The sequence below is a fragment of the Esox lucius genome, chromosome 21 (genome assembly GCF_011004845.1).
Source record: "Esox lucius isolate fEsoLuc1 chromosome 21, fEsoLuc1.pri, whole genome shotgun sequence".
NCBI classification, from domain to species: domain Eukaryota; kingdom Metazoa; phylum Chordata; class Actinopteri; order Esociformes; family Esocidae; genus Esox; species Esox lucius.
In genome coordinates this window covers 30090513-30106608 of record NC_047589.1, presented here as the reverse complement: position 1 = coordinate 30106608, position 16096 = coordinate 30090513, and the positions used below count along the sequence as shown (strand labels likewise).

Below are 16096 nucleotides of genomic sequence, written 5' to 3'. Positions count from 1 at the left end.
CATATTGCCATTCATTTACAATGAAATTTGTCAGACCTGTTTGTCTGAGTAAAATGATGTTTCGGAACACCGTCAATGAAATCTGGCAACCCTGGCTACAACGCAGTTCTCATTAGCGAGTAAGCAGTGCAGCCTGGCATGTGCAGAACTTGCATACAGTTGAACAATGGTTATCTAGCTAAAAGTGGGAAATACATTTGAGAGTTATATACAAAATCTCACTGTACAAATTGAGAAGTTTTGTATGAATCACTGGTTAGTTTCTTTAAAATCTCAATAAACGTGTTTTTTTGGCAAGTTAGCAATGACTATCGGTGAACAATCTTAGCTTACTACAGCTAAGAATCAGTAGAATTTACTTGTATGTGATGTAGAATTATGTTTACTTGTGTCATGTTATAGTGTTGTACATTTTGTCAATAGTAATTTCATTTTCATGTATTAGTGCTATACAGGTTAATTACAGTTGTAGTTAATTTACTATACAGCTCAGGCTAAGCTTGTGGTGTCCACCAGCATAAATGCTAGCTGGTATCATCTTGTGGTAAATGTTAGCTGGCTATTGTTCTTGCAACATGCTTTCTGCCATTTTAAGCCCAGAATTTGATGCAAATACAACTGATTAATGAACCACATTAGGTTTTAAGCAAATAATGTTTATTTCTTGTTTATGCAATTAGAAACATAAAAATGTAGTAATGTGTTGTTTTTTTTTTGTCGATCAGAGTTGAATCGATAGCCACAGAAACGTGTTTGAGTTACATACATTGTCTCCATTCCAGTGTTGTTAAAGCATCATTTAATAATATATTTTTTTGCAATAACACCATCCCGCTTTACTGCTAAATAACTATGGATAAAAAATTTATAAAAAAGGTTGACACCTCCAGCCTGTTTATTACAATTAGTCTCGATGCCAGTGAGAAGTATTAAACACCATCATTCTAACAATATGTAATTGATGTAGTCTTCCCTGGGCTGCCTGTATGGCGGCAGGTTCAGGGGTCCAGTAACGATTGGAAATTGCTGTGCCAGAATCTAAAGTGATATAGAGGACCTATACCAAGGGCTGTCACAATTATTACGTAATTGCCTGATCGTGATTATTTGAACCAGATTGCAGTTATTTCATAGACAACAGTCTTTTAACAATAATTTAGCATAATACTGTTCCGGATAATACATAATACAGCTCTGGTCCCTTAATTTTAACCCTTCTGTTCCTCACTCTAAACCTTTCTTTTCAACTTTTTTTGGAAAGGATAGAAAAAGGTGCAGTTGTCTCTTAATTTTTTCCGGAGCTAAATTTTGATTCCAAAATCATGTTTCCAATCTGAATAAGGGTTTTTTAGGCCAATGTTAGAAGCGGCTCAACGAATGTCAATTTCCATAATTTGGGATGTCTATCGCATGGAAGCAGAAGGCCAAATGCAATTTCATAAAATTATAATTTAATAGATAATCAAGTGGAATTTAATACTAAAATGTATATATCAAGATGAAGACATAAACAGCACTCAACTTAGTAAACTTTAAACATTAATTCCTGTCATGCTGGCAAAAAATATTCCAAATGTAGAGATGCTTATAATTTGTTTATTTAATCATTATTTTACATCAAGAGGTATTCAGAATACATTAAAAAGATTATTACAACTTTTAAGTCCCACTTAAAGGCTCTATGAACAATCTTTGGTGCAGCTACAGGACAAATGAGCTTCTGTCTTTTCTCTCAGGTCCACACTCTGGTCTAAGTTGCTGCTCAGATCATCAGAGCTGTTCTGGTGGGAACCTGTTATATGAAAGAGAATAAAGAGTTAGTAGCTGCTGATATATTTTCACTGTTGATTTTTTATTTTGTTCTTTCTTCTCAATCTCTGCATTGTCTGAATTTAAGTATCTAAGCACTTTGCTGTAGAACTGAATTCCTTGTACACCTGTCGTATGTGTCATGTACTGAATATAGTTTAATTTGGATAGCATTTAAATTCAATTCAATTTAGTACGTCAAAACAAAATGGTTTTCCTCAAGAAAAAGAGAATTGGAATTGTTCAACAACCTCAGTAAAAAAAGCTCATAGATTTCCATTGTAAACTCACCCTGGGGCAGGCAGTGGTAGCCGATGGTAACGGGGGCGGTCCTCAATGGAACACATCCAGGAAGACAACGCAGGACAGGCTCAACAGAGTAGCATTTAGACTTATGGCCTTCCAAAGTCACCTCTCTGTCCAGCTTCACCGACTCCAGCTTCATGCGACATTCTAAGACAATGGGGTACAGTGATAATATGTCAAAGATACAGGCTGGAATTTGAAGCACCTAAGCTCCATTTTTAACATACTACAGGATTTAAAATTACTAAAGGCGATCATCGCATGACACTTACCAGATTTATCATGGCAGCTCACAGAGGCAAGTACCCAAGAATGGGCAAAGCTGACTGGGCTCTTGGTCTGACGTCCACTGGGTGTACTATACTCCTGCCTGATTTCCCCATCAGCCTTTCCACAGATTCCACCAATCTTCCCCTTCATCCAGTCCACAACTTGAACCTGAGGGCCAAAACCATACAAACACTTAGAATGACTCCAGCTGAAGTTGTTGTATACTTTAAACTATTAATATCCTTACAGCCACTTCTATTTATTATTTTGACATAAGATTCTCATCACCTTCCATGAAGTCTTATCAAAGTAGACTTCTTGGAGACCGTGGCTTGGGGCCTTCAGAGACAGGCCTTCACTCTTCTGTCTGATCTCAATAGAACCTTTAGAAAGCAGTTTTTCAATGTTGTTTATTTTCTGTGATCTTATTACTGCAGAACATTATTTTATTATTTTATTTATTGTGATGATAATAAAGTATGTCTTAGGAACATTAGCAGAAACCTGAGGGGTCCTGGTATGGCAGCTTGCTGATGGGAATTTCCATTTCATTGACCTTCAGCATCACTTCATCGTTCTCAAGGTACAAGTCAACATCACTGGAAATGTCAGAGATTAAATGTGGCAAATTAGCTTTTTGGTGTAATGGAGACATGCATGTGTGAAAAGCAATTGTTTTCTAAAAGTATACTTGCATGTGAGAAATTTTCACATTGATCTGGTTTTCTTCAGTTGACTGATCCCTCTTCAGCAGAACCATGAATTTGAGCTCAGGGGTGGAATCCTGAGCCAGAACCTGGTAGCAAGAAAGTGGCATCTCGTTTTTGAATCTCCTGTTGTTGAAGGTTGTCAAAGTGTCTCTGACCATGCTACATTGAGCTGGAAAACAGTAAACAAAGCTAAGATTCCTGGAATTTTTTAACCTTTAATTTTCCATTTAGTGTGAATTGTCTCTGTTTTAGTATTGTTTTGCTGACCTGAGGTGGCTTCACTAAACACTGAGTGTATTTTGCTGACCATGTTTTCATCAAAAGGAGAAAGGCCAGTCACAGACTCAATGGACAGAGGATAGGGGAGGGTCATGCCCAGTTTAGACATTGTCATCTGAAAAGTAGATAAACAGATAATCATCAGAAACAGTCAACCCAGAAGTCTGGAGCAGAAAAAACTGCGAAACAGGTTTTTGGAAAATGTTTAAATGTTCCTCACCCTGGGTGACTTCAGAATCACATCCAGGGTCCTTTCAGATGTTGCAACCACAGTCAACTGAATCTGTTTCTCACTATTTCTCATTTTTTTAACTGGAATCAAACTAGCCAGGTAAGATGGAATGTACTCTGGGATGTATTCAGACATGCTAGAGAAGAAAGATTTGAACTCAATCAGAAATGGTTCTTGATCATTTTTATAACATTATTCAACGGCTGTATAAATTAAAGGATCTTCTTAAAATAGGAAATTATACAGTAACCGTACATCTTGACATAACGCCTAACAGTCTTGGGAACCTTGGGTAGTCTCTCCCAAGACACCCTCAGACGAGCTGCCGGGCTTTCGCCAACAAGACCAGTCTCTGCAGTGATGAAGGTCTTATATTCCTTGCACTCTGCACCCCAAGCAATCTTGGCCTGGTTAAGAGAACAAAGAGTGTAATAATGGTATAATACAACAGAGGTTATTGCTACCAAAGTAAACCAGGTACAATAAGAAGACTTATATTGTAGAACCATCTACATATAATTGATCTCACATTGACTTTGTGTTTGCTGAGCAGAACACCATCAGCACATAATTGCCAGTTGTCATCTTCAGCAATGGCAGCCAGAATGATCTGAAGTCTGGAAGTAGCTTTGTCCAAGTAAGCAGCCACCTGGTATCCAGCCTGCTTCTGGTCTTTTCTCACTGCACGGACCAGAATTACCACCTCAGGGGCAAGAGTCTCGCCAAGGAATCTGGCCTGAAAATAGAAATAGATGTTGCATTATATTATCTCTTCACTACCTCCAGGTAGGACATGATCATCTTGATTCAGATTTTGGTGTCAAAATCTGACCTCATTGTAAATGTGCTGGAAGCTAGAGCCACTGCTCCTGCTTTTCGAGACACTTGTCTTGGAGATTGCTTGAGAGACCTGAAAACAAATAATAAAATAAGTCAAAACAACAAACAAATCTTGGAATGTAAGTAAATATTTCTGTATCAATATATCATTTTGTACACCATTAATTTAATTTGATAAATAAGTGTAAAAAGATTAATATTGTACCTTGTGATTCCTGGTGAAATTGCGGTTGTAAACCTGAGACTATTTGGGGGGAAAGGGAGCATGTCAGTTTAATATATTTAACATACATTATTAAAATGTATGTTTGCAACAAATGTTTGACTAAGCAGTATCCTGACCATGGAGCGGCGAGAGCTGGAGGAGCTGGAGGAGCTGGAAGAGCTGGAAGAGCTGGAGCTGGAATTGGAACTGGACCTAGAGGAGCTTGAAGATCTGCTGCTCTGCAATTTGCTGGATCTAGAACTACTGGAACTAGAGCTGCTGGAACTGGAGCTACTGGAACTAGAGCTGCTAGAGCTGGAGGAAGTCTTGTTCCTCACACCAGGTACCAGCATTTGCTTGATCTTCAACAGGATAGTGTTGTCTTTAGGAGCTTCCTCATCATCGTTAAGGGTGATGACTTTGATGATCTTATCTGCAGCTTTGGGTCCGACTTGCACTTCAATCTCAAGTCTCTCAATGTCAGCCCCTGATGAGGCTAAGGCATTATAAATAACTCTGTTACGATTATTTGGAGTAAATCCGAAGTACCATTTTTTTTATTATCAAATGTATACTTGCCTGGTTTCACAGCAATAATGACTGAATGCTTTCCAATCATGTTGTAGAGAAGAGAGTTTCTGATGAATGCAGCATTCTCAGAGGCAATCTCTATGCATGCACTGATTCCAAGTCTTTCAGCACATAATTTTTTCTCAAGCTGCTGTATGGAAGGAAATTCTGCGATCTCTGAAGATCTTGACTGAAAACAGATATCAATGTATGAGGTAATCAACTGGATGTGGTCAAATAATTCTTACAGATGAAGTAAAAGGGCATTTTGTTTCAGTAGTATTTAATCTAAACTCACCAAACTGTCAGTATTGGAGTCTCCAGAATCAGTCATAGTTGATGTCTCACTGGACACCTGTAGACTTGCTGCTTTGTCAGGAATCAAGGGAGTTAATCTCTCAGCTTGGAGATCCTCCACATTTCTTGCTACTGCAAAGGTCTCAACTCTGTTGAAGGAACATAGAATCTATTGTGGTGGCATGGTTCTACAATAAGAACTTTGACATCTATAACTACCTTTTTGCTGACCAAGAAAACATTATACTTACTGAGCAGCAACAATGTGCTCAGGAGCAGAAACAGGCAAAGCCTCAATCTTGAAGTGTCCGTTAGCAATGTCAAGTTTTGCTGTGAATTTGGCAGGGACAACTGTGTGGACCTTAGCTCTTGCTATCAGTGCTGCCTGGAGGAATTTGGTGTTTACTCCCATCACAGCAAATGTATGCATGGCAATGCTACAGGGAATGGAGAAGGTTGTTAAGTTCACCAAGAATGGTGATATTAATAATAAAATCATTAAATTAACCTACGGTAATACTAACCTTGGTCTAACTTCAGCTTGCAGCTGAATGTCTGTTTTCAACAGCTGGGCAATATTGAAGTTTTCAGGCAGAGCAGGTTTCATAGTTGCACGGACTATGAAGATAAAGAATAAAACACATTGATATGGCAGACTGGAGATAGGAAGTAATAAAGAAGTACTAATAACTACTATGATATGGTTACCATCGACAAATGCATTAGCAACAGCAGCAGTGTAGAAGCTGAGCTCCATGGGCAAACCAACAGCACTGGGGAAGATGCGACGCACTTCAGCAGCCAGCAGGGGCTTAGAATACTGGAGAGTAGTTCCAGAAAGAAGAGCCTTCAAGACATTCTTTCCCATAGCCTGGACAGCAGGGCTGGTGGCAAGCTGTGGGGAAATACTTTGTTAACTGTTCTTCTCTAGCTGCTAGGACAAGGGTAGATTAAACGGTTGGACGGATTCAAATTTAACGGTAAATGTTTTTAACAATTTTGACAACTATTCATGTTCCTCATTCATTGTACCTGAATGGCCTGATCAACGAGGGCTTTGTTGATGTCGATGAAGGCAATTTCCTGTCCAAAGAACTTCACATACATGGAGGCCAGGGGCTTGCTGGTGGTCTGGGACCTCCAGTTAGACAGCTGTGTAAAGATAAATATCACAAATCTGAATGAACTTAATTCGTAAAATAATGATATCAATTGAAGATCACTGTTTAACTTTTCGACCCTTAATACTGCACTTACAGCCTGGATGATGCGCTTCATCTTGGTCACCCTATCAACATTTTTAGAGTCTGTGGGATTTTTCAGAAGAGCCTCCTGGATTCCCTCAGTTCTCACTCCAAACTGAATAACACAGATCATACATGAACCGTTAAAAAGGGTTTTAAAATGATTGTATCATAATCTCAAGGAACTTTTAAAAAATGCCTTTACCTCCAGGACGTCAGCAGCTGCTCCAGCAAAGTAGGAGCGAGCTTTGGCCACAAAGGCTCTGGGCAAAATGGTGGCAGCATCGTTGATGTACAAAGCTGTGGCAGCAGCTCCAACCCTCAGGGGACCTTTAAGAGTGAATACATGACTGTCAATGTCTTTGTTGAGGTTTAGTGGATGGTATTATGGGTTTGGGTATTATGGGTCATTGTTAACAAAGCAGTTTAAGAGGATTCCCTTACTGTAATAGGCATCCAGGTGCATGGCTTTACTGTAGCGATAGCCCAGTCTTTCAAATTTGTTGCTGAGGATCTTGACAGCAACATTGCAGGCAGCAGCACTAAATGAAGGAATACTAGGTCATTGTACACGATTAAATATAAACTCAGAGAGTTGTAGTAAAGGTTGGAGAGTGCTCTTACACTGGGGCATAGTCTGGGGCAGTGCTCCTGGTCAGGGACTTCATGTGAGAATAGGTGAAACTGGCCACCTGCAGATTTTCTTCTGTCCTCAGAATGTTAGCAAGAGTAGTCACCAGACCCATTGGAGGCTTTGTCTCAAACAGCACAACACAGGCAAGCATTCGGAGCTCTGGGTGGATTTCCTTGTCCATGAACAACTGCACAGCGATATCCTGGACCTAATTTACACCAAACATTTCAGAGATTTGAAAGGACTTGATGATGGTTGATGATGATGTCGATGACGTTGTTATTTGCTATTTATTGATGTGACTACTCACCATTTTGGGATCCCTCTTAGCAATGTTCCTCAGAGCTAATAGTGCATCTTCCTGGACTTTCAGAGGCAGTTTAACAGCTGCAGTTCCAACGATGGGCAGGAGCTTTGTGATTGGTTTAATGCTAGCAGGATGGCCAGCATTACCCAGAACTTTAAGAGCTCTGGCGAGTTCCTCAAAGTTGCCTTTAGCAGCAGCCTCAACAGCAAGGTCATGGATGGGCTGTGTGAAGACGTAGAAATGTGAATAACCTCTATCAGTCCTTTAGGTCATAGTGATAGAGATCATTATAGGAAAATACACCCAGTTTACCTTCACAAGTTCAGCAGGGCAGTTGGGAGAAGCCACACAGTATTTGTAAACCTGTGTACCATAACCAAGCATGACAATCTCACGCAGAACTGGTTGTTTCTGAATCTTGTCATGGAAAACCAGGCTCTGGTGGGAAAGAAAAGTTATTTAGAATATTTTATATTGAGTAGGTAAGATTTAAGTGGGTCTGGGATTCACACCCACATTGGTCATTAATGCACGCACTGTACCTTTATGTATTGTGGGCGATGGTTTTACACACTATTATAGCTCAGGCCTCAATTCTGACTCATGCAATCTATGCATAGTAGTAGTGAATTTAAGATTTTACTTATTTCACCAGAATTAAATGAATTCATGAATAGCATGGACTATATATGACTGTGACCAGTATGAACAAATCTAAAGACTCCAGAAGTGCTGGATTGCAATTCAATATCTGTAAGACACTTTGTAGATTTTAGCACTATAACAATTTTAGCTAGCTTATTTGATACTATGCTGCTATAAATCCTACAATTTCCTGATGTAACTAGATTTATAGCTTCTCCCTAATATGTACCCAATTTGAGAAGATTTGGTTGATTAAGCAGGTTGTATCATTTCCATGGTAGCTAGTTGCCCTTTTAAGATGAATGGACTCTGTGTAAGTCCATTGACTGCAATAGAAATGTAGATATGAAATTAAAGATGAAAGCAACTGCTATTTAATGCTGTACCTACTTCAAAAAGCTTGACAGTGTCCAGATCAGCAGTCACCATATGTACAGCAGCAACCAGAGCCTGAGCGGCTTCAGGAATAGTGATGTCACCAGCCAAAAACTTCTCCTTGATGAATCTCACAGCAACTGGACTTCCAATGGAAGGAACAGAGTCCAGGATCCACATTCTGAAAAATAAAATGTTGCATTGCAGCACATTTGTGTTACATCTTTGTTTCTCTGCTTGAGTAGTTGTCCAAGAAAATGAATGTTAAAAAAACAATACCTGTAGGCTGGTTTGGTCTTGAACTGAGTCCAGATGGCCTCGATGTTCTCAAAGCTAGCCCTGCGCAAGATGTGAATCAACTGCAGAAACTTCAGTGGAGCATCTTCATGGACCAGTGCCTCGTTGGATGTGACCAGATGATTCAGGACCTCTACAGCCTAGAGAATTATAGTGAAATTATAGTGAAGTATTTGTATTAAACCTTGTTAAACACATATGTAATGCAGTTGAAAAAGAAAACTAAATTTACTGTCATCTTAGTGTTTACATATTATCCAGCTTATTCAAAACATTACACATTTACAGTCACACTTACCTATTTACTCAAATTAATAAATATAGTATCATGTTAATTTAAAATAGTATATATGTATTTAATTGTACCTGTGCTTGTGGGTTGGTAATCTTAAGGAGCTGAAGCGGTGACTGGAGAAGTTCAGTGGAAAGTTCATACTGAATGGTTCCACGCTGAAGATATTCAGCTTTGATGGGTGCAATGGGAGTCTGCTTGATCTCAATGAAGGTCAAAGTTTGTCTGTGAAAAGTTGTTAATAAGAAACCTTTAGAAATGTAAACATAATATAAGTTCAAGTGTTTTTGTTTTGTATCTCAAGTCATCATACTTTGCTTCCATCTGAGCAGCTCCAGTCATCTCATTGAATGGTGCAAACTGATGGAGCTCAGCAACAGTGGCCTCCATGATCAGGGCACCGGAGGGAGTTGGCTTCATGATGTAGTTGTAGGAAGCTGCTCCCCTCAGGGCCCTCCCTCTCTGTGAGGATAAAATCTTTATTTGCATGGCTTCACTGCTTTATGCGTAATTTTCTAAAATTTGTAATGAAAATGTTAAAGATTTGTCATGTACATCTAGAGAAAATGCCATAGAATTCAAAAAACAATTCACATTTTTAGTTACTGCATGATTATTTTTCAGTTGTGTGAAACTGGAAGACATTTTGATACAGGGGTTATGTATTGTTAGCCTAGAAAATATAGATAGTTATGTTCATACCTGCTGACATTCAACACACTTCTCAGTGTAAGCCAGACCAAAGTCTTTCATGATCCTCTCCTGGCAGTTATTCAGATCCTTGGTCTTAGTCAGATGGATGCGCTCTGCCTTGGTATCTTCACTGATCACATAGTGGGTCTTACATACTCCCTGAGCTCCAGCCTAACCGAAAGGACATGTATCATAAAGGAGAGAATTAGTGAAGAACTCAGACATTACACATTAGAACATGTATCATAAAGGAGAGAATTAGTGAAGAACTCAGACATTACACATTAGAACATGTATCATAAAGGAGAGAATTAGTGAAGAACTCAGACATTACACATTAGAACATGTATCATAAAGGAGAGAATTAGTGAAGAACTCAGATATTACCTCCTGAAGCTCATAGACGTTCTGTGTCTTCTTGACATTGAGCTGAAGAATGTTCAAGATGCCTCTATGGATATTCAGCACTGTTTCTGAGACATCAGCTGGGGCAGATACCTTACCCACAACACCGTTGGTGTACTCAAACCTGATGGGGGTCCTGAGCTGATTATTCAGGGCTGAGGTGAGCTTTGGAGCTGGCACAAAAGAAGCTTTGGGCCAGAATCCACTGTACTCTAAGATCTCAGGATCCTCAAGCTACAGGGAAATACCAATATACATATTAGTCAGTGTAATGGACCTCACAGGACATTGTTGTGCTGTATGGTTGTCATGTAAAAGTGAAACTAATACCTTGAGCAAGTAGCTATTGTCTGCAACAGCACTGATGAGAACTTTGCTGATGATTTTTACTCCAGCTCTAGCAAGACCTTCCTCAGGCAGACCGCCCAGGATTAATGCCTCATAGCTGTACACATGGGTCTTACCGGCAGCAAATTGGGGGGCTGTAATGTCAAATCAACATACAATTTACAATGTTGTAATCTTTGAAAAAATACTTCAGACATCAGGTAAACTTCACAATGAACTACAAGTATGTTAAGACAAGAACATAACTTAAACCTACCAAGGTTAAGATGTTGACACGCTAGAATAAAAATAGAAAAGAAATCACAATTTAACAATTAACATTTCAAAACAATTAGTCATATTTTGTAACTTTTCTGTAGATAGATAGTATTACTTACCCACGAGGGCTAGAGTCAGTGCTAGTATTACCACCCTCATGATCAGTGAGATACAATGAACAGCAGTCCCAGACAGCCTTTTAAAGCAAATTACTGCTGACAAAACAGATTAAATAGATAATTAACCAATGTTAAATAAGAGGAGACCAGTATGTGCTCATAATGAAGCCTGTTGAGTATGTTATCACTGGTTGTGAGGTGGTCACATACACCCTGAGGTTAGGTTAACCTGCCCCACTGACAAGGACAACTTCACCCATCAATGTCCATCAATGTCAGGTCTTTATTGAACATTGTCTGGTGATTGAAAAACTTTTTTCAGTTATTGAGTCATTGTTCTTCATGTATAAAATCTGCAACATATAACAGCAGCTAATAGTGCTAAGCAAGGTCATATTTGACCCTACAATGTTAACTATGGCAAATACCTTAAAACAGTCATGTTTGTTTTATTAACTCTGTAACTACAATAAATAGTTCATATTTTCACATGCATCCAGTACAATTTGCTGTTTCGTACTGACACTTTTGTGTTAGTTTTTCTCATGTTTTTAACAGATCATTTTAACAATGTCCTCCATTGACACATTGTAAACATACCTTTTATTCTTTACAAGTTTTTCGTTCCAGTGAAACTCAATGGCTGAAAGTCACTGAATGAATCTGACATTCCGGTACCACCTGCTATGGCCTCATTTGATTTGGGCATGGATGCCATCAGACGGTAAGCTCTAGAGCACTATGGGTTATCATATCACTTATAGAGACACTTTTTGATGTTTTTGTTTCAGAAGACCCTTTCATTCATAGCTTTCCAGCAACTTCAGTGCAGTGTAAATGTTACAAGAAAGCTCTGTCTATTGTGACCGTTTTGCCATCAGATTAACCAACTTCCTCAGGTGAATATGTTTTTGGGTTAATAGGTGTTCAGCATTCTAATAACAGGATCTTTGTTGATCCTTTGTAGTTTTTGTACCTTTCTTTCATAGTGAATGAACGATAGTTTACCTTAGAGCAACATCACAAAGTGTCGAGTTATCTGAAGATAGGTGTATTAACACTTCAAACTGTGTATATCGTGATATTTGGTGTCCTTTTTACCCTGGTAGAGCAACATTTTCCAAGCAATGGTTTGCAGCAGATTTTGAAAATGGCAATGTAAGTGGTGCTGAAAGAAACATTTCTCTTGGTACACAGAAGTAACCTCCGGTTGCCACAGAATGTGGTTTAAAAAAAAGGTTTTCTGATTTCTTCCTACAAATATGGTTTAACTACAAAATATTATGAACTAGAGTAGGAAATGTGCATACCTGTCTAGAACACAACCATCCATCTATATTTTCCGGACAAAGTATATATTTCATTAAAAAAACATTTACAGTTCAGAGTGCATCATTAGATCAATACACTTTATTTGTTCAACTACCGGGAAGCAATGCGGTTTGAGCATTTCCCTCCTTTCGAGCCTGAGACTGTATTATCATTCTTCAAACAGGAAATAAAACATTATTTTGACCTTTTTTTTAAAAAACCATCTAACATAACGTGTCTTAGCGTTATGTTACTTTGGGATAGATGGGTTCCCTGACTGAACCTTCCAATTGTCTTTTCAGTCCAGAAAAACTGGAGAAAGTATGTGTGGTTTTCTCAAACCTCTCCTGGGGACTCCCGACCGTCTCACAAGTTTGTTGTAGCCCTGAACTAGCTCTCCTAAAAGCAGTCAAGGACTTCATAATTAGTTGACAAGGTGATTCAGATGTGCTACCTCTGGGATACATCCAGTGCTAGGAACATCTGGAAGTCGACCGGAGCGGTTTAAGAACCACTGATCAAGGTCCTCAGTAAGTCCCCTCCAGGTTGAAGACTCATGAGAAAACTTAGGTCATGGGACACATTTTTTTACCATACTGATTTGAGAATAGTCTTGGCCAGAACAAATTTTTTTATATATCTGTGGCAGAGTGGAATAAAGGTGTTTCTGCTGCCTAAACGGTAGGTTCAGACTTCTGGAAGGGTTAGGGTTAATGATGCTGCCCGGCAACCGGCTGATGGAGTTGCCAGGTGAGTATTTCTCCTTTGTTTATATAAATACTGTATGTTAATATTAGAAAGATGGTGAGTATTTCTCTTTTGTTTATATAAATATTGTATGTTAATATTAGAAAAGTGGTGAGTATTTCACCTTTGTTTATATACATAGTGTAACTGAAAGTGTGATGGTTGCCCATTTCCCTTGGACTTTGCCCTCCTTGCCTTTGGCTGAGTGATCGCTGGTTGAATATTCACATTCGACACAAAGATAAACACACAAACTTACATAATTCTATACAACATCAAACTGTTAGAAGTTGGACCTATACATTACAAAGATGGTTGTTCACATTTTGATTATTTACAGAAGTCTTCTCCCAAATTATTTTACTACTACCACTACTGTACTACAACTACTACTGTACTACTATTACTACTACTTCTACTACTGTACTACTACTGCAACTACTCCTACCACCACTACTATTACTAGTACTACAACTATTACCACTATTGCTCCTACTGCAACTAATACCAATACTACTACTACTACTGTACAACTACTACTACCCTTACTACTACCACTACTACTAATACTAATACTACTCCTACTACTCCTTCTACTATACCATTACTAACTACTAATACTACTTCTACTACAACTATTACATTTAAGAATATGAACCCAAAGAATATGTTTGGTGTATTTTCAGACTATTCTTTGGCTGCTGAAATCTGTATTCATTCATAAAAACACTGGTCAACGTTGTAAAACCAGGCCACCCCCGGACAGACCGGACAGACCCTGCAAAACTGGGTGTCCTCCAAAGCCCTCGTCGTGGTGCTTGTCCAGAAACACTACATCCAAACAACGTGCGCAGACACACCCAACGTCCCATCTGCCTCCATCAGAATGCATCTCTCCTGACTCCTGTTTGTCGACCACAGTCACTGACTCGTGTTTCCAACCCGTGGGTCCTCGTACAGGCTCCAAAGGATGAATACAATAATACCCTCAGCACCACTGAGCCACTTTAACAAGGCTTCCACTCCACCTCCTTACTTGTGATGAGGCCAGTGGGCTTTGTCTAATTATGCTCCACCACCTGTTAGAACTTAGAAAACTTTCCAGACATCAAGCCTGCTCAATGGAACCATGTGGCGAGTGTACCACATGGGCCGAGGCAGAATGCTGGCTCCTAGCTTGGGTTTGTTTAGTCACCTGTCTCTCTGCCTGCTTGCCTGTCTGCCTGCCTGTCTGTCTTCATGTTTGTCAGGCTACCTTTCTGCCTGCCTGCCCACCTACCTGGGTGTTAATTTGCCTTCCTCACTGGTGTAGTCCTGCTGAGATATAGCACAGTCATAGACACCAAGGGCTGGTGTAACAGACACCTGCTAACCCTAGACCCAAGACAACTAATGCAGGCTCAATCTTTGTCCGCAAAAACCGACCCCTAGATGCTATCCATATGTCCCAAATGGCACCCTATAAAATAAATGACCTTGACGAAAGCCTATCGGCCCATCTAGTCCCTATGTTCAAGAGTGATGCACTATGTAGTGTGCTATTTGAGACACCACCTCACTCTATGGCTGCTGAACTCACTCCACTTCAGAGTAGCATCTCCTCTAGGCAGACAAATGTTTAGTAAGGAAACACCACCATCTGGTGGTGAAGAATATATGCTGTCATACCGCCATAGATTTTACGAGCACACTGATCTGGGTCATCTTTACATTTTTCCATCCGATGGGACGAATTGCTGATCCAGGATCTGTAGCTACTGAAAACATCAACTTGGAGAGCTGCGATTGGTTTAACATCACTGACATTGAGATCTCATCAAGAGTGGCCAACAACCATGTTTTTCATTGGATGGAGAGTAGAGAATTATAAATGTATTCTTTGTGTGGCCTGGGTGGTTCATTAGTGTAAGCCACTGCCTCTGGCACACATGTACTGCTGTGACATTTGAGTCAAACTCTTTCAGCATAAAACCCCTCTGTCCTTCACCATTTACTGCTGTGGCATTTATATATTTATATACAGCTCTGGAAAAAATTAAGAGACCACTGCACATTTTTCTTTCCTTGCCAAAAAAAGTCGAAAAGGAAGGCTTTGAGTGAGGAACAGAAGGGTTAAAATTAAGAGACCACTGCAAATTGAACGCTTCTGTTCCTCACTCCAAACATTCCTTTTCAACTTTTTGGAAAGGAAAGAAAAAGGTCTCTTAATTTTTTCTGGAGCTGTATACTGCTGTGGAAATTATATATTATCTGTTACCTTACAGCTCACATGACTGGTAGAATGTAATTCATTGACGGTTTGGGCTGGTTTGGCGTGTATTTGTGTAACACTCTAATTATGCATCTGTGTGTCATTTGTTCTACTGCTTTTTCATTTTGATTAATTATATATTTTGTCTGGGTCTTTCTGTCTGTAGGCCAATATGTTTTTCCAGACTGTCAAACATACCACATTTTAATCCAGTTTTCATACTGAAGTAATTAGACTTTGTACTAATTAGGCAGGTCTGGCTTGTTTAGACAGGAAAGGATTTATTTTAAATATGTAATTTTTTTCATCCATATTCAACATGGGACAAATTCAACATAGTATTCCATATCCACATTGTGAAGTCTGCCTCCTAAATGCCACCCTATTCCCTGTTAAGTGACCTACTTTTCATCACATCAAACATACTGCACAAAACAAGGAATAGGTTAGCATTTGGAACTCAAACATGCCTTGTATTTGGACCTGCAATTGTTTAAGAAGGCCTCACAGACAATGTATTCAATATACAGCTACCAAGACTGTCTGCAAGAGAGGCAGCAGTGTACTGTAGTTAAACCTCTACTATATGTCTTCTCTGAAAAAACAGTAGTCATCTGTAGGACCTCTCTGTGCGATTACCACCAACAGATGT

The 16096-nt window shown here is 39.3% G+C and overlaps 1 protein-coding gene across 1 annotated transcript; it reads right to left on the bottom strand.

Moving 5' to 3' along the window:
- Positions 1 to 1677: 1677 nt before the first annotated feature.
- Positions 1678 to 11205, bottom strand: LOC114828728 (vitellogenin). The gene is made up of 34 exons (XM_029116192.2): positions 11136 to 11205; positions 11015 to 11035; positions 10741 to 10892; positions 10393 to 10644; positions 10015 to 10176; positions 9626 to 9774; positions 9387 to 9537; positions 9003 to 9160; positions 8739 to 8904; positions 8016 to 8141; positions 7707 to 7925; positions 7387 to 7604; positions 7207 to 7304; positions 6968 to 7092; positions 6776 to 6877; positions 6551 to 6670; positions 6227 to 6413; positions 6043 to 6136; positions 5770 to 5955; positions 5520 to 5667; positions 5231 to 5411; positions 4789 to 5147; positions 4652 to 4690; positions 4439 to 4516; positions 4136 to 4342; positions 3862 to 4013; positions 3595 to 3742; positions 3363 to 3489; positions 3081 to 3264; positions 2890 to 2984; positions 2674 to 2768; positions 2388 to 2553; positions 2101 to 2262; positions 1678 to 1792 (listed from the first exon to the last, which is right to left on the bottom strand). Exons 1-34 carry the CDS (start codon positions 11173 to 11175, stop codon positions 1680 to 1682), a joined length of 4980 nt encoding a protein of 1659 aa, XP_028972025.2. The 5' UTR covers positions 11176 to 11205; the 3' UTR covers positions 1678 to 1679.
- Positions 11206 to 16096: the final 4891 nt, after the last annotated feature.

Coding starts and splice junctions, on each gene's coding strand:
- LOC114828728 (XM_029116192.2), bottom strand. CDS start 11,175: ATGAGGGTGGTAATACTAGCACTGACTCTAGCCCTCGTGG. Junction 4,691..4,788: donor CCAGCTCTCGCCGCTCCATG/GTCAGGATACTG, acceptor CCCCCCAAATAG/TCTCAGGTTTACAACCGCAA. Junction 2,769..2,889: donor GCCATACCAGGACCCCTCAG/GTTTCTGCTAAT, acceptor TGCTTTCTAAAG/GTTCTATTGAGATCAGACAG.